Below are 20168 nucleotides of genomic sequence, written 5' to 3'. Positions count from 1 at the left end.
GACAGGCCGAACAGGCCGAAATATTCATTATTCTCTGAAAATATTCCCCTCTGTCACAGCTCTCAAATCATGGCAAGATGGGGGGGGGGGGGGGACTTCGCTTTTATATTCCAAGTCATACAACAACTTTGCATGACAGGCCGAAATATTCATTATTCTCTGAAAATATTCCCCTCTGTCACAGCTCTCAAATCAAAATTAAATTGGCAAGATGGTTCTCTGCATTTTGTGATAATGTGAACCTGATTGAAATTGTGCCATAAAAGTATTACTCTTAAAATAATATTTTTGCATGTTATAAATAAATAAATAAATATTTTGGTTTAAAAAAAATACTCATTATTATAAATATGTATTAATAAATATATTTGCATGATTTTACAATAACATTATAAATTTATATATGAATCGTCAATTACATTTTGTATTTTACAATTGCAAATTTTGTGAATTTTTATTTCACAATTCAGATTTTTTTTTTTCAGCAATTGCGAGTTTATATATCTCGCAATTCTGCGTTTATATCTTCCAATTCTGCGTTTATATCTTCCAATTCTGTGTTTATATCTTGGATTTTTGAGTTTATATCTTGCAATACTAAAATACAAGAAAAAAAGTCTGAATTGTGAGAAATAAACTCAGAATTGCAAGAGAAAAAAAGTGAGATAAAAAGTTGCAATTACCTTTTTTATTTCTTTGTCTCAAGGTGGAAACAAACTTGCATAGTAAACAGACTCGTCTGAACATAAAATGTACATCACAGTAACGGTTCCCAGTTCATTTTTAATCGGACATATAGGCTAACAGAAAAATGACTCGAGGTTCAGTGTGAGAGTCAGTTGTGAACACAACGGCTCTGAACGATTCTCTGACTGAATGTGTCGCATTCAAACAGCTAATTCATGCTGTTTCCTGAATCTTTTTGACTTATTAAAAATAACCAGTTCATAAGAATCATTTCACCGCAAATTGGACATGTGCTGTGTTCGTTGTAGCGTACATTGTGCACTTTAATGAGATGACATCAGACGATAATGCATATTGGATGCACACAAACTTTTTCCTGTCAGAACTTAAATTATTGTTGCACATCTTTCATTTGGTGAATAACAATTTTATGGCGGCTTTGAACATGGCGCATCCAATTCATGAATAGAGACAGAGCTATCGGTTTTCTAATACACGCTCTGATACTGTCACAACATTTCTGCAATCAGATCATTCTCAACATTTTCCTCATAGAAATAACCCTTGCTCAGTTTCTGTTATTAACCAGGGATTAGTGTCTTGTGTAAAAGCTGAGTATTAGAAACAGAATCAATACTTATCTGGCACTAAATGGCCGGAGAGGGAAAGCTCTTGGAAAAAATCTGACAAAAGATATAGATTTCGTTTTTTATAATAAAACAAAAATGCTGTATGGTTTCCTGGCCCTGTCTGACCTTTGAAATATTTGGTCTGAGATCGCTGCAACACAGGATGCTCAAGGTGTTCAACGACAAATCCAGTACATTGAAGCCCTTTGTTGAATGTATGAAGTAAACAACAGCCTCAGAAATACACTGCAAAACGGGTCTAGTTTCAGCAGCAGAAATCAATGGAGTCTGGCAGTGAAAACACAGAATAACAGCATCTTATATAAAACAAGGTTACTGAATTATGTACATGTTTTTCATAATTATGCAAATTTTTGGGGGGATGTTTTGCAGTTATATATATAATATTATATAGTTTTGTGTAAAATATTTTAATGAGTTTGACAGTTCTTTCATTATGAAACTGAATCTCAGCTTTATTTGCTTTGTTATGACCATTTGCTTGGAAAGCTAAAAACCTAAAATTATGACAGCATATTCCACTAAAACCCACCAATGCAATTTAGCAATTTACATACACATCTCTTCACAAACCAGGAATTCATTGTGGACTTTTGTTCTGTCATTAAAATCCACTTTGCTTTTCCTGAGTTTACTTTTAACTGCCGTAAAATTGGCAAGTGAGCTATTCTGTCATTTCTAGATCTGTACTGACCCGCTATTGCCCTTTCAAACAGAGCATTGTGGGAAGGCACCAGGTAAGAAAAGGGGTATTTATACTTCTCTGTGGTTGCCATGGAAAATGCAGACACAGATTTGTCTCTGTTCATTTATTGTGCTCAATTTTGAGACCCTTAAGCATGTGGAAATTTGCCTGCGAGACAGATAATTCCTATAATTCTTTATTGCAGTATTAACAGAGTTTAAAAAAAACTTCTTTACCGAATGAGGCTGAATAACAATGTGATGTACCTGCAACTCTGAAAATGTCTGATCATAATGAGATTTGCCTTCCAGCTGTAAATACTCCCTGCACACAACTGTTGTTTTTAGGCTCCGGTGTCTGTGCCGTTTTATTTTTTATAGATCTCTAGATACGCCAAATTAGTGAACATGAACAGAATTCAATAAAACTCAAATGGAGCTACAAAAACAGGGTTTTGTCCAAGGAATAATTAGCGAAATTAATGATCTTTTAAGGGATAGTTCATCCAAAAATGAAAATTACCCCATGATTTACTCACCTTCAAGCCATCCTAGGTGTATATGACTTTCTTCTTTCAGACCAATACAAGCTAGAAGCTAGAGATCCACATAGCATCGATTCACTTCAGAAGGCATTTATTATCCCCCCGGAGCTGTGTGGAGCACTTTTTATGGTGGATGGATGCACTTTATTTTGTTTCAAAATCTCGAACACCATTCGCTGCCATTATAAAGCTTGAGGATGAGTAAATCATGGGGTTATTTTCATTTTTGGGTGAACTATTCCTCTAATTTCAGCTAGCTGTCAAGGTAATGTTTTTCTTTTTAATTTAAATTAAGTTGATGTAATTAAATAACTCAAACTAAAACAGAAATAAAATTAATAAAAAACTACACATATATTTAAAAAACTACTAGTATAGACAAAAACACAACAAAATTATTAAACAGAAAATACACAAATAAAAACTAATTCAAAATATTAATAAATCCATAATAATTATCTCAATAATAAACAGGCTTTTAAATATAAAACAATTATTAAATACAAAAAAAATCTGGAAAATATAATAAATTATTAATTAATAATAATTAATTAAATTAATAATAAATTATTATTATTGATTTTCTTTTTAAGTGTTACATTCATGAAAACTGATTTACAGTCTGGAGAAGTTGACACTAGTTGCCGAAAGTCAGAGCCAGTCTGACATATTTCATCGAAAATCGCGTAGTGTATGATGGTCACAGACTCCGATTTTTTAGCTTCAGACTATAATTCCATCTAGTCGGAGGATATCAAATATGTTTGATATTTTGAGCTGATTTTAGAACATATTGTTTTCATTTGTCACGGTCACGCGTCTCCTAGCAACAAGGTGCATGTTTCTGTGTGAGTTTGTTGTGATCGGAACAACTTGAAAGTCTGGTAGTGTGTGATCCTCAGTCGTTTAGTGTATGATGGCTTTTTCTCTGTGACTATTTACAAAGTCAGTAAGAGTATGATGCCTAGCATTTTAAAATCTGCTCAGATTTTAAAAGTCGTGTAGTGTATTCCAGGCTTTAGTCTAATGTGGCACATGTGACAACTTGCCCCGGTCTCCCCTGCATGTATATACGCTGGTCAGGTCTCAATGGAGAATTCTGTCATGACTCAGCTTCAGAGAGAACAAGACACACATTTCAAAAGCAGCCTTATAAACTTCCATGTATAATTAATCAGGGTGTGGAACATGAACTGTTATCTCCCAGGGCAAAAAAGGAGGAATGAACAAGATCACTCTCAGGATGTGAATGTGGATCCCTTCGAAGTTTCTCTTTCTCATGGAATATCCCACATGCACAAACAACAGATGAAGCTTGGCAGGCCATGAAAAGTCTCTCTAATGTTCTCCACCTAGATTCTGTACAGCAGCACATGCCTGACAGAGTCCGTTTAGAAAGTCATCACTCCTGTAGTGAAGCTGATTTCAGTGAAGAACTCAACTCTACACTTATATATATATATATATGTATTACAAGTTTAACACACTAGAACAATTTATGTTTTTAAATAATATTCAGTTTGTTATTTTGTTATTTCACATGGAGTGGGCCGTCGCATGGTTGAGATCACAATAAATGTACTTAAAATAATCAGTTTCATAAATATTCATATTATAAATATTTATAACATAATATGAATATAAAAATTTGTATAAAACTTGCCTCCAAAACATATATAACAATTGATTTGAATATACACAATATTACAATGATTTATAAAAAATAATAATAATACTAAAATAAAAATGTTAAAATATTTGAAATAAAAATGTATATATTATTATTTATATTTTTTATTTATTTGTTTTCTTTTTAAATTTTTTGATTGATATACGTTAGAGCATTGATATTTGTTATAATGTTGCCTATAGGTAATAGCCTATAGCCTATGTCTAAAAGCCTTCAGTTTCTTAATACTATAAGTATTAGAAATATGGCTGAATGCACACATTATTTTTTGTGTGTTTTATCTCTTATAATTTTGTTTTTTTTTTTTTTTTTTTTTTTTTTTAAGGTAGGTCTGTATTACTCTAACTTTGATATTACAACAAACTGAAATTGCTCACATGACTCAGGCTTACTGATTAATCCACACCTTTCTGCTAATGTGCCATTAGAGTGATCAATTCATTGACAGCAAGAAACAGCAATTGCTTTGTGAAAATTGTTGGAAAGCTCTGGCTCACACCCAGCCACCTCAGTGGAAGTCAGCGCAGGTCTCAGTCTCGCTAATAAAAGATGTCAGTTCAGAAAGATGAGAGCGAGTTTGGATTTAATTGGCTATCAGGAATTTATTTTCCCCTCCGAGTTGAGATTTGCACATCATCTGATAATAATGGCAGACATAGCTTTCAGCAATACTGACCTTTATCTGACCTTTAAAATGATGAAAATATTTTAGATTCCTCTGACTGTTGGGGCTGTTAATGCACAGATGGAGTTTCACCTACACGAACGCCTGAATGCCAGCAGGTAACATTTTCTGTTTCTTTCAGTGCTGCGTCCGTCTGTCTGTCCATCACATTCTCATCTGCTATCCTTCACATATATGTCCTGCTGAAAGAGTTCAGAGTTCTTTTAAAATAAGTTGTTTCACTTGACAGCCATCTTGGCAACGTCCAAGACAAACTATGTTGTAATAATACAAGTACATCTCATATCTACTTGAAGGGAAAAGATCAATAACAACTAAACCGCTGGCTAAGTTCTGAAGAAAAAAAAAATTTGTTCATTTATCCATCCATCAAGTTATTCAAAATGAAATGAACAAAATGTAAAATAAAATAAAATAAATGTATTACTATATAATTTGCAGTTGTACTATTTATATAATATATTACACTTTTTTTTTTAAATGTATTATTGTATTATTTATTTATGTATTTCAAAAGCATATTATTTTAATATTATGTATGCATATGTATGCATTGATATATATAAGCATATTGTGTGGATAATTCAATACAGTTTTGAAATAAATTATAGACTAATAGTAAATGATCGTAATAGTAAATGCATACTATTTATTATTGTTTATTTGTAATTGGACTATTTCATTATTACAATTATGTGTTGTTGTTTTTTAAAGCTTCTAAAACATATGGGCATATCTGTGTCAAATCAACCAAATTTCAGAAACGTCTGCTAAAATTTTAGATTTTGTTAATATTTTTCCTGAAGAAAGACAAACATAAATAGTGAAGAAAGCCAAAATATTAAATGTCATGGATGAATATTTACTGAGTAATCCGCTGTTTGGTAGAGGGGGGTCAAAATGACAATTTTCACTTGAGATTTGGAGAAAAATTACAGGGGTAAAAATGACACGAAAGATGGCAGCATTATTATGTTATTTTTACTCGGAGATTGGTATGTCTATTAGTAAAATCAGTTGACTTTAGTAATCTTTGTTCAATTATATGCCAATGGTGACAGTTCAAAAATGGCAAAAAGCACTTTTCGAGTTTTCCCCCCAAGGTTTGCATGGCTATAACTCAAGAAGTATTAAAAATATCCTTTTAGATTTTGTTTCTTAAACTTTTCTTCTGGTATCTTCATTTTTAAGGCCCATGAGTCAATTGTTAAACTGTACACATTTTCAGTGGGTTATTTTGCATACAGCTGATACTTTTTCCTTTTAAAGAGAAATGTCTGAAGAACAAATAATGTTGAAACTAGAAATGTGGCTCCATGTATTTTTGTACCTACAATACAAAAAATATGAACAAAAAAAATCAATATTGAGAATAAGAAGCTAAATTCTAAATACCATAATTAACAATGCAGAACACAGACGAACACAACAATTCAATCACTGTCTGCTTTTTAGAAAAAAAACAACAATCCAAAAGTTTTTGTCCTGAATATAATGCCAAAGATCGTTGGAGCCCAGTGCACTGTTCAGAAATATGTCTGTGTGTTTATACCTGTGTATATCGTTGCTGCTTATCAGTACGAAGTACTGGCTAACATTAATATGTAACATCCTGCAAGGCTCTCTCGCTCTGATGTAGATGTGCTTCCAAAAGGAGAGTGAGTCGTGTGTTATCGCAGTCAGGCAGAGTGATGGTATCTGCAGCGTTTGACTAGTTTCCATTAGGGAATTACCAGGTCAGGTTGGGGGGGGCGTTGGAGGGTGGTGGCTGCAGAGCAGACCAGCAGTAATGAAGGAATTCGCCTTCGTTGTTCGGCCAGAGGAGTATATCAGCATTTCTACATTACTCCACATGCTGGGCCTGCACTACGAGGAGATTAGGAAAGAGACCGGGATCGTACATCAGCCTCTGTGTGCCACTGACACAACCGAGAGATAGACCCGAGAAGAATCGCTGCAAAGAGCCTTTCAAAACAAGAGACACCTTGCATAGAAATGAGACTGTAGTCTGTGTTTGTACTGGCAGGGATTAAATCCAACTGTATCAGGAGGCAGATCACATGAGCCTCACTGTCTGCACTCCTATTGGTTGTCAACGGATCACATTGATGCTAATTTGCCTAATACTTTATGGATAACTGGCAACAAGCCTGGATGTTGAAAATGCATAAATTCTGCATTCTGTTTAATTCTGCTTAACTCCAGCAAGCTGTATTTGAATGCAGAAATACAGACCACGTTTAAGAAATGGCATCACATTGTGCGCTTATTGTAGGTGTCACTTTTTTTTTGCATGAAAACAAATTTAATTCAACATGAAATGAAATTACAGAAGTAAAATTTCTAATGTGACATTTATTAGTCAAAGATATTCAATGAGAACAAAAGAGTAAGGTGGGGCATTGTTTGGTGTTATTTAAAGTGTAAAAAAGGTAAAAAGAATCCTAAAAAAAACTTGTTTCATGGTTTGCACAAAAATATTAAGCAGCACAATTGTTTACAACATTGATAATAATAAGAAATATTTTTGAGAAGCAAATCAGCATATTAGAATGATTTCTGAAGGATCATGTGACACTGAAGACTGGAATAATGATGCCGAAAATTCAGCTTTGCATCACAGGAATAAATTACATTTTAAAACATATTTAAATAGCAAACAGCTGTTTTAAGTTGTAATAATATTTCACAATTTTACTGTATTTTTGAGTACAAGAAATTTATTTCAAAAACATTTAAAAATCGTATCGAACCCCAATTTTACTAGTAATTTTATCTGTTTGCACCAAGTAAAAATAGCAACAAATATCTTCTATTTTGCATAAAGTACAAACAGTGATGACATTCATATTGCAAAAAACAAAAGTAACATTCTACTAGTGAAAATAGCATTTTTATATTCAGTTTAAATAGACACTGCCTTATTATCATCCATCAGGAATTGATTGGATAATGAAAAGTCTTGCTGATAGAGGAAGGGAATGGACAAATGAGATGGACTGATTATGTCAGCCAGGGTACTAAATTCAGATGAAAACGACCAGTAACGAGTTAAAAAGTAAACATTCAGTTTTGATGTCATGTTGACTTTAACATCTAATAAAACAGCCTCATTTAGCAGAAATCCCCAGTTGAAGAGCAGTTGCACATGTTTACAGCTTGACCTCCAGCTAAATTTTTATCTTAGCAGGCCCTCTGTGGCCATTCCTAATGAGGGTTCCCTGGCTATATTTTGCATTATGTATAAAATGTTTTCCACTGCAAAAATAAAACCATGTTTTTTTTAAAGCAGGTCAATGGTATAATGAGGATGGAGAGAAGTTTAAGTAATGTGTCAGGCCTCCTGTTTTATTAGCGCTGCTCCCAGGAGGTTACAAATATGTGAGAGTAATATCAGAATGTTATAGTCATTTGACAATGGAAGTCTACTGGTTATTGATTAAACACACAATGCTGCACATGCTGTAATAGATCGAAGTTAGACATGCTGCTTAAACGAGCTCAGAAATCAAACTCTGAGAAACAAATAACAAAATGGTGGCATTTTATAGTATTCAATGAAAAATGAAGTGTAATGTCTGTGCCAACAAACAAAAACGCAAAAAAAAAAATAATGATTTATTTTCTCTCCGTTTGCCATTGGTCAGGAAAACAGACAGCCCCGCCCCCAAAACTCACGCCATTGATTTCCTGTTTCTTGATATATTGTAATGATGCAATTTTTTTCTATATATCTAAATTTATTTGTTTATTTATTCATTCAACCATTCATTCATTTCAGTCTTTCCAAATGGAAAATTTTATAAATAAATAAATGTGGTGTTTTCAAAGCAGCAAGAATAAATTTATTTATTTGTTTGTTTGTTTGTCTTCCATCCATTCATTTTAGTCTTTCACAATGGTCAAATAAAATTAATAAATAAATAACCAACCAAACAAGCAAACAAGCATTTTTTAAACAGCAAGATCAAATGAATGAATGAATTAATTAATTAATTCTTTCATTCACTTCAATCAATCAATCAGTCAGTCAGTCAGTCAGTCAATAATCACACACATTAAGCTCAGAGAGAATACGTATTTTAGCATAAAAACACTACTCACTTCATCTTTAAATTGCATTTCAATTGCATTTCAATTTCATTTGGCATTTTCTTACAAATAAATGTGGTTTTTAAAAACAGCAAGATCAAAAAAAAAAATCAGTCTTTTCACAACAAACAAACCAACAAATAAATAAATAACCAACCAGCCAATCAACCAAATAAGATCTTGCTGTTTTAAAAACTCTTTAGGGAAATCAAGCTACAAATGGTTTACTTATAGTTGTCTCTGCACATTAAGCTTTGGATGAATAAGTATTTTAGCATCCAAAGAAATTACATACTTCATCTTTAAATTTCTTGTTCCACTGCCATTTTCTCAAGTATCTTTACAGTAAAACCCAAATAAAGGCAATGTCACTTCTACGCCACCACAAGCGCTTGTCTCTCCCACCTACAGTCAAAACACTTTGCATGTCCAAGAATCACAAAGCCAAAACAAACTCACTCTGGATCCGCCTCAGGCAAAGCGGGCCCCTGTGAACGTCTGTCAGTCCGGCAGAGCCGAGCAAAGAGAGCGGTTTTGTCGAGCACAGCTTTAGTAAAGCAGAAAAGAACTCACCCAGCGGCTGTCCTGCGATAATCCTGGTGTTCTCGCCTGCCACGGCCGCCCGTGCGTTCCTTTCACTCATGTACTGGACGAAAGCGAAACCTTTATGCACCGAACAGCCCACGATCTTGCCGTACTTGGCAAAGATGACCTCGATGTCGGCCTTCTTCACGATGGCGGTGTTGAGGTTGCCGATAAAGACCCGTGAGTTGAGGGAGCGCGGGTCGTTCTTGTTAGTGACATTGCTGGTCTGACACTTCCCAGTCATTCTTCTCCTGTAAAGCAGAGACACGATGGGAACGACATCAACAACACCTGATATAGTGAATGTGTGTCTAGCATTTAAAGGCTGTTTCGCTGTAGAAATGTTGAAATGTTTAATAAAATAGAGTGTCTTCGGTTATTTATTTTGAGCAAAAGCATCTTTATACATTGTGAAGGATCTCTTTTGGTTCTGGAACCACATTTCTACCAAACAATTTTAGGATAATACTGGGGTCAGGGATATGATTAGGTTTGAGGGCTTGAAAAATACACTTGACATTTCCCTCTGATTTGGGTAAAACATGAGATCAAAATTCACCCTATTTAATAATATATAATAAACCTTTGTGGTCATATTGTTAATGATTCATCAGTGCACATTATTGCAAAGATTTTGTAGCCTTTGCATCCTTAAAATGACATTGTCAACTCTTATTTTTCAACCACTTCTCTTGAACTACCTCCGATGTACACTAGAAACCACTTTCATGTTCCAATCACATCCAGATTATAGTGCAAAATCAAGTACCGCTCAACTTTTTATACTTGTTGTAAATTCTGCTCACTTTAAAAAATATATATTTTTTTTTTAGTAAAGTTCAAACCAACAAAAGAAGTTGAGGAATATCTCCCACTTGGCTCAATGATGTTGTTTGGAGAAAATGTATGATGGATATATATATATATATATATATATATACACAATAAACATCCTTAAACTGTTCAAAAGTATGAGTAAAATATGAGTCCTCCATCCATAATATTGCTTTCTCCAGTGATAATGTTGTCTTGTCTGAATCAGGTGAGAAATATGCACAGCTCAAGCACCATTTACAAACAGTCAAAAACAGTTCTAAACCAATATGTCGGAGGATTTTTGAAGTGACAGGACAACAGGGGTTGGACCTTTTCACTGGAGGAAGCATTATGGATTATGGACTATTTTGGCCAGAAGTGATTGTTTAAAATTAAAATGTTTAATGACGGATTTTTACCTCACAAGACATTAAATGATAGACTGGAGTGGTGTGGATTACTTGTAGATTATTGTGATGCTTTTATCAGCTGTTTGGACTCTCATTCTGACGGCACCCATTCACTGCAGAGGATCCATTGGTGAGCAAGTGCTATATTTCTCCAAATCTGTTCTGATGAAGAAACAAACTCATCTTCTGCTTAGAAACCTGAGGGTTGGTAATTATAAATATTTCAGCAAATTTTTTTTTTGGGTGAACTATTCCTTTATAATATTACAACTATCCACTAAAAAGTGGGACAAACTTCCAAAAAAAACTCTCTAAAAGCACTTGCAGTGTATTCTATGTCCCTGACACAACCTTCACATTTTACATCATAAAGATTTTAGGATAAGATTCTGTATTGTTTCCTTATCATGATAAAAGAACAGCTATTGGAGCGATAACAATAATTAAATTGCTGTTTTATGGTATATAGCCTACAGACTTGTTCCTACTGATTTTTTGAAAAGATTGTGTCAGCGACAGCACCAGCATTTTTAACATCCATGCCGCCCAGCACACTGAATATGTGAGAATATGAGTGAGCGCTGGTGTGTGTACGTGAGAGATGCATGTGGTTATTTGTGTCTATAAATGTGCGAGAATATGAGCAATCTCTGTGAGTGCACTGGTGTGAAGGTGAGAAAGCGAGCGGTGCGCGGCTGAGAGAGAGTAAATGAAGGCCTCAGGTTTATGCAGTCTCCGTATAACTCAGTGAATACACAGTCAGTCAGTCTTCACATCAGAGAACAGCAGCGAGATCCTCCCATTGGGTGTCATCCAACTCCCCTTCCCGCCCGCACACACACACACACACACACACACACACACACACACACATACACATTCAGAGACAGTGACTGCTATTGTCTGAGACAGAGATGTATTATGTTCTGTCTCTCACGCTGTCAACGACCTACTCTCACAAGACAGCAAGAATGAACACGCAGCTCCACTGAGACATTAACGAGACTCAAATCAAACGTGCTGACCAAATACGACACGTTGAGTTGCCCAAATATATACTTGGTATTTGTTGAGCAGCAGGAGTGTTGAGTTTCGGCGCTGATGGGTCATTCACACTGACAGTGATTTCAGTCGCTGGAGGTCAGCAGGTCACTAGCAGGCATTGCTATTTCTGGATGCCATAATGTTATGGTGGGCTGTGTAACCATAGCTTTCGGAAATCTGATTTATTGTTGGCAAAAACATATAAAAATGAACATTATGCAGCCAAGGGAAAGTGCTACATAAATTGTAGCAGTAAATATGAATGACTTCTGGTTGATGCAAACTGGCGTCAACACCCAAGAAGTCTATTTTTGCACTACAAACCTATTTATCATCACAATCATTTGCAGTAAACAGAAGATACTGCCCAGCCAGCATTTCAACATTTATTTATGATGAAACAATGTAATTGGTTAAGGCTGACTCACTGTTGAATTTTGCAATGTCGAAAACAAATCAGTGTCGAAATCACAATGTCTTGCTTTTACAATGTGTGGTAAACATTTCAGTATTCAATTATTTTGTTAAAGGGGTCATATGATGCGGTGAGGGGCGTAACATTTCTGTCTCACGCTTGAGGTATTCGGCCATTCACAACGCATTGGATAGCTGGCCAATCAGAGCACACCTCGCTTTTCAGACCGATTAGTTTTGTAAAAATCGACGCGTTTCAAAAAGGCGGGGCATAGAGGAGAAACAATAATGTACAGTATGTGGAAAATAATGTGTTTTTTGAACTTTAAACCGCATAAACACATTTCATTACACCAAATACACCAAATAATGTTCTTTTTAGCAGCATCATATGACCCCTTTAACAATTCTATAGCCATTTATAAACATTGTTTCAACATTTTGTCAATGTTAAAAAATACACTGATATTATATCAAACACATTTCAATGTTAAAAGTTGGCAAAATGCCGGCTGGGTCAACAAACATCCTTTACCACCACAGAAAAGTCACATAAAACATTTGCAAAATCACCATCAGGTGGTGTAAAGAGATTTTTTTTTTTTGAGCGTCAGACTTATTTTAGTATTAATTATATACAATTATAGGATTTATTGTTATTATTTTAAATTAGCTTTTATTATTTTTTTGTATTTTAATATTAGCATAAGTTTGATTTGATTTCATCATATTTATACATTTTTTGTTTTTAATATTTTTATTTAGTCTTACATTTATTTTAGTTTTTTTAGTTGCCAAAGCAACATTTCTAATTTTCATTTAAGCTAGTGTATATATATATATATATATATACTGTATACTGTATACACACACACAATACAACAAATTTAGCAACAAACAATACTGTAGTAAACTACTACACCCGTTGTTTGAAAAAAGACACAAGACACACAAACACTTTCTAATCTGTAAATTTGACTGAATCCAGACAATTGAATAACTTTATAGCTATAGTTTTGGGGGTCTGAGTTACGATTTGTGTAAATATGATCTGTTTACTTATGTAAATTAGATTTCAAGACAATCAGTTTTATCAGAATGCTAAATAGCACGTTCCTGATAATCATTTTTTAATGCATTACCATTATTAAAGGAAATACTTGATGGTAGTTCTGCATATGCAGCTGCTCTGCTTTAGTGTTTGGTATGAAACAGGAAAACTCACAAAAATCATGTCACATCAAGGCTGTATCTGATCACCAAACGACACTAGTATTTTGTGTCGACGTCTTCAAATGCCTGTTAGAATTTAAAGCTCTCTAATGCCACTGAGAAATGAAGATTAGATTTATTTATCTTGGGGACCAAATGCTTGAATAATGGATCCAATACTCTGTAAATAGGATTAGTTGCCAAGGTTACCTGCATTGTGGGAACGGTGCTGGCTGAAGGCACACACATTCAAACACACACCGACACGCTCACAGACACACTCGCACTCTCATGTGTGCAGTCATTCATGGAAACAGAAATTGGAATAGTGAAATATGTCCTGGGATCATGCCATAAAACACCAAAAAAAACAACAAAAACCTTTTATGCTGGACAGGAATCATTTCAGTGAACACGGCCTGTACATAGCCCTCTCTTCAACTTCATCTCTCTCACTTCTGCCCACAGAAAGAAAATATAATTATTCTTTGAAATCTAAGTTGTTTCTCCTACACAGAAATTAGATTAAGTGGACTTTTAAGTATAGCATAACTCAACTGTAGGGTCTCAACTTTAGATCTTAACCGTAATGTCATGAATCGTGACCGCATGTGGGTTTTGCTCACCAAAACACCAATTACATCTTCTTATATTTATATAAAAAAGACCTCAGTAATCTCACATGTGACTTTCAGAACAGATCTCAACAATGCCTCAAAGATTTGTAGACACCAAAGTTTGCAGATAAAAGTCAGAATTTCTCTACTGTTCAAAAGTTTGGGGTTAGTAAGATTTTTAAATGTTTTTGTAAAAACAGTAATATTGTGAAATATTACATTATGTGATACATTTTTTCAGGAGTCCTTGATGAATAGAAAGGAACAACAGTTTAAAAAGTATATACATCCTCATTGAATAGAATATATTAATTTCAAACAATCAATCAATCAATCATTCAAATAAAATAAAATCTAACTTTTGAGTAAAGAGCAAATTAATAATCCACACTACTTTTAGACTTACAGGCTATAAATGTCAATAATTGTCTCATTTGTGTCTATCATTACATCAAAACCTGGAGCAAAACATTTCAACAAATCTATTTTACATACAGTAAAAAAAAAATGCATGTTGATCATGTGTTAACAAATAAATAGCATTTTCATTGATGTCTCTGCAGATGGTGTGTGGTTGAAGTTTTTTTTTCTCGGTTTATTAACTTATGTTTTTTGGATTTCAATTAGAAAATAATAATATGTTAAATATATAATACAATAAAATAATAAAATTTTACTTTGTTTTATGGAATCAAGTTTGGTTTTTATCATTATGCCAAATCCTGGAACAAATGAGATTTGTTGAGCTACAGATGAAAGAATGATTTTCAGAAAATAACGATTACAATTTTCAGCTTTTCCTCACTCAAAGCTATCATACAGTTTCAGAAAACGTGGAATATAGTGCATATAAGTTAGCTGGGACACTTTTATGGTTCTTTAAAGGTGCTTTTTTTGAATCTTGACGAGTTGCCATTTATTTTTGTTGTGTGGAGAATTAAACCATATATTTACTTTGGTGCTCCATGAAGGACAGAGTCATACAGGCTTGGAAGGACATGAGGGCGAGGAAATGATGACAGGATTTTCATTTTCACGTGAATTATTCCTTGAGGTCCCCTGCGCTGTGAAACCTTTGAGCAATAACATTCTCCTTTGGGTATGCAGCTCTTGGGAGTTTCATGGACTATAAACTCCGGCCGAATTCAAAAAAGCAGTTTGACAGAGAACAAACGCTGTAATAAACAATAGCAAATATACAAGCTCTGTACCACCTGTCCCCTTAAGAACATTCCTGTGACTGATGTCCAGGACCAATTACAGCGCCGTGAGGTTAGAGCTTTTACACCACCTCTATCTTTCAGAAGGACAGAGGCCTCCTCTCCCTCCTCCAGCAGCCTGTAATTTAGAGCCTCTGCACTGGCACCCGTATTGATGATACTGGACAGGAAGGCGAGAGCATTCGCAAATCAGCAAAGATGTGTTAAATTGCCCCTCTTATCAGATAAATCTCTTGTGCGGAGCGTTTGTAGATCACCCAGCATCTGTCAGCTGATCTCTCGGTGGCTCGTGTTTTATGGCAGCTGGTTTCGGGATTCTCAATTGTCCTCACGTTATTCTCGTTTCATGACGGATCTGATCACACATCTGCGAAAAACTGATCTGAATGTAGGCTAAAGGGTGAATTCACTAAGCCCCTTATTTACTACCTTATTCACTAACCACCCGCAATCCAGTGGAGCCGGTCACCATCTGCGCTGATGTGACGGTGTGCTGTGGCTATTTAAATTCAATATATTTAGTGCATTCTAGCATTTTAGCATCAAGGTGCTGTGGGTTTCAGGTATTAGTTAAATAAATGTACTTGTTGCGTTATTTATTGAAACACTCTTGAATATTTTAAGCTTCATGCAGCACACCAAATGTTCACGCAAAGAAAGAAGGCGTAACTTTTATTCTCGCTGTAGTATTGTTGTTGCTGTCGCCATGTCATGGAGACGCTGTGTGTTTTGTTGCGAAAGCCAAACTACTTTGTTTGGTCTTACAAAAGAGGACACAACTAGAAATCAGTGTTTAAGTTTTATTTACAACACTGTTCCAGAACAGTTCAACCCAAATACTAGAGTGTGTGCAGCGCATTTTACAGAGGAAAGTTTCCTGAACCTGGTAAGGGGCGTAACATTTCCGTCACACACTTGAGGAATTCGACCAATCACAACGCACTGGATAGCTGGCCAATCACAGCACACCTCGCTTTTCAGAATGATGAGCTTTGTAAAAATCGACACGGTTCAGAAAGTCGCGGCATAGAGGAGAAACAATAATGTACAGTATGTGGAAAATAATGTGTTTTTTTAACCTTAAACCGCGTAAACACATTGCATTACACCAAATACACAAAATTATGTTTTTTTTTAGCAACATCATATGACCCCTTTAAATACAGCTCATGATCATCATGCATTTTTGCTGAATGGAGAACAGCAGTTTTGAAAATAATAATAATAAATATTTTAATAATATATTAACAAAATGTATAAGTTAAAAATATATTAATAAAAATATAAAGAATAATTACAATATATTGAATAAATACTAAATAATAATAGAGGTATCATCACTAAATGTCACTAATAACTATAATAACTATAATAACAATTAAGTAAATAATTGACTAACTCACTAACTAACTGAATTAATAATAAACTTTTACTGAAAGAAAGAAAGAAAGAAAGACTTGGAGTTTTCTTAAAATTACTTTTTGTTTTATAGATTCTAATTTAAAACAACAACAACAACAATAATATTATATATACAAAAATAAATATTTAATAATATTATTATTCAAGTCTTATTTCATTAATAATAATTTGATTATGCTAACATTAAATAATTAATCAGGTGGTATAATAATGGTATAATAATGAAATATTATAATAATAAAATATCAGATAATTAATCAAAACTAAATTGTAAATATTTTATTAAAAACATTTAGATTGGAAATGAAATATACTTATTATAATCATAATTTAAAGGCGTTTACAAGAAATGTGGGTCTCTAATAGCCCTAATATAAGTTTTGGTGTTCATCAAAATAGCATCTGTACATTGCATTGTGTTTAATGATTCCACTGGAATAAATAGCGAGCTGTGGAAATGCAATACAGAAGTGGAGAGCTGTCTGCACCAGAGAACATTGCCACTGACGCTTTCCTTCACTGCTGACAGCCACTCAGCAAGATGCCAGTGTATTACATACAGTACATCCCTGTCGCAAAGTGTTTCATAAAGTGCTGGGAACAATATCATCAACACAACCTCTCACCATTCCCAGGATAAATGATGTCAGTTTTAACATTATAAAATGGATAATTCTAGCTCAAAAATCTGATTGAGGCCACGCTTGAAGCTAAAATGCTGATCAAATAAACAGAGCTGTGACTAAACAGTTGAATTTGATAGAGTTTGCCAAATCAAGCATCAATGTTTACTTGGGAAAGTTAGTAAACTTTGGTTCTATCAATTGCTATCGTGAATCGTGCTGCTTGTGCTGTTGTTTTCCTCACGATTTTCAATTTCTTGACAAAATGGGCAACAAAAATCCCGTACACTTACACTGAAGGAGGGACCCGAGCCATATTTCGAGACTAGAATATCACAGTGACTTGAAAGTGAGCGCTTCTGCATTGGGCCAATAAGCAACCACCTAGCAACCACCCAAAACTGCAAAGCAACATCCAGGCAACAAACCAAAACCCTCTAACATCACAGTTATGCACAGGCAAGCAGCACTCATATTGGCTTATTGCTTTTTCTACAGCACCATCAGACCAGAATGCATGGAAGTCCTCGCTTCATTCTGTCTTCTCTACAGCTCTCTGCACTTTCCAAATACTAAGTCCAGAATCAATCGACATGGAAGCAAATGATGCTGTCCGTCACTGGGGGATTGATGTCAGGGATGGAGGGGGATTGATTTAGGAGGTGGGATGGATGGGGGGAATGACTGTCTGTGGTGATGGAGCTTCTGATTGCCCGAGAGCGCTCTTATCAAAAGGATACTGAAGAAATGCTGTCAATGACAGGATTTAATTGCCTGGCTTGTGTTTCTGACAAACTGCAATGATATTTTTGGGAAAATCCACAAACAGGGAGATCTGGGGAGAGTGACACAAAAAAGATGGATTCAATGTGACAGGAAAGAAGTCAGTGAGGGTCATTTTAATGAAACAGTGTCATCTGTGCCCCATTTGTGTCCCCATGACTTTTTGATTTTTGCTTTTTTTTTTCATCACAATAACAGGCGATTTTCTTGTTCTAGTTCTACAGTAACCTTTTAAAACGAATGAATGAATGAATGAATGAATGTTTCTTTTTCTCACATGGTCCTGATTTCTGAGATCGTCCCACCACCATAATACTAACATATATTTTTTTTCATTTTTTAAATGAAATAAAACATACACAAATAAATCAACAAACAAATTATTAAACACAATTTTTTCATTTTATATTTAAATTAGAAATAAAAAATCCTGAATTTCTTTTCCACACATGGCCCTGTTTCCTGAGATTGACTCAGCACCACTAATGCTAAAATTATGTTTAATTTATTTAAATTTAAATAAATAAATAAATAAATAATACTAATTATTACTTAAATAGTATTAAATAAATATTAATTACCACTTTATTAATCATTACTTTTTGTTTCTAAATTTAAATGTTTAAATGTATTTTAAATTATTTTAAATTGTATTTAAAAAAATTTACATTTTTAATTTGTATCTATTTAAAAAATATAGATTTATATTAAAAATCATGTTTTTCCACACATGGTCCTGTTTTCTGAGAATAATAATAGCATATTTATTATTTTTTATTATTAGTTTTTTTTATGAAATAAAATTAATTTTGTATTTAAATTAAACAATTAAAAAAATCTGACTTTCTTTTCCACACATGGTCCTGTTTTCTGAGATTGACCCACCACCAATAACATTATTCTTTATTTATTTTATTTATTTTTTTTACATATAAATGAAATTAAAAAACAAACAAACACAAATAAATAAATAATACTAATTATTAATTAAATATTTTAACTAAACATTAATCACTAAAATAATTAAATTTGTTATCTTTTGATTTATATATTAAAAAAAACAAAAATCCAGATTTTTTTTTCTCCACACTTGGTCCTGCTATTTACCCACCACCACTAATTTGTTGCGTATTGCAGGAAAGCCTCTTCTTCTCTGTTGTGTACCTGAGACAAACAGACATTAAACATGACACACTGACTTAATCACATACAAGAAGAATGACAGCGAATGTTTTACACAATCACGCAGCTGTTTGATGTCTTGTTCAGCACACTCCTGACTCATTTATCACAAACTTGTTACTGTAGCCATCTGAAATACAGGTGAATGCAAAGTAATCACAGGGAAGGTTTTAATGAGAACGAGTTACAGCTTGTTTACGTTAAGCTCTGCACGTAAAACAAAATCGCTGCTTAAATGAGAACATTTAATCCTCAAACACCCACATAAAAACAAGTTACTTCAGATTAAACAGCTATTTCATCATTATTTAAGTACTATTTAAATTATTTAAAACTATTAAACACTCTGAGCTACAGACTGACAGTTGAGAAAAGGACTGTTTTTTATCTCTAAATGCACAAAATGCAGGACAAAGAGAGACTTTACATTCATTAGAATGCACTAAAGAGTTTATATAAATATTTGAACATTGACAGCGAAAGAGGCAGCTGCTCTCATATGAACTGCCACTCTGACAGTCTGATGACATGTTTGTTATCAGCTGCTCTGATTGGAGAGAGAAGCAAAGGCACTCTGAGGTAATTGGGTAAAAATTCTGGCAGTGGAAAGCGGCTCACAGTAATGACAGCCATGCATATTAAAAGCAAAAATTCAAAACATTTCAAAGTGACAGGTAAACACTGCTCTACAGCCTTAATGTTTAGATAAAATGTATTTTCTTTATTTATTTAGCCCTTCATTTTACAGTGTAAAACACTTGGCCTTGAATATACTGGAATATATTTTTCAGTCCAATATACTGTACA

General features: G+C 34.0%; 1 protein-coding gene across 1 annotated transcript in view; it reads right to left on the bottom strand.

Annotated features, from left to right (window-relative positions):
- The window catches only part of LOC107731787 (RNA-binding Raly-like protein), a 140156-nt gene that overhangs the window by 52541 nt on the left and 67447 nt on the right, over positions 1–20168 (bottom strand). The window contains exon 2 of the mRNA XM_016542958.1: positions 9607–9869. Within this exon, the coding sequence (XP_016398444.1) occupies positions 9607–9862 (256 nt within the window). The 5' untranslated portion in view covers positions 9863–9869. The remainder of the gene's footprint in view (positions 1–9606; positions 9870–20168) is intronic.

Source organism: Sinocyclocheilus rhinocerous, unplaced genomic scaffold (genome assembly GCF_001515625.1).
Source record: "Sinocyclocheilus rhinocerous isolate Xijiao unplaced genomic scaffold, SAMN03320098_v1.1 scaffold1721, whole genome shotgun sequence".
Classification (NCBI taxonomy): Eukaryota; Metazoa; Chordata; class Actinopteri; order Cypriniformes; family Cyprinidae; genus Sinocyclocheilus; species Sinocyclocheilus rhinocerous.
This window is presented reverse-complemented; position numbering and strand designations above follow the sequence as displayed.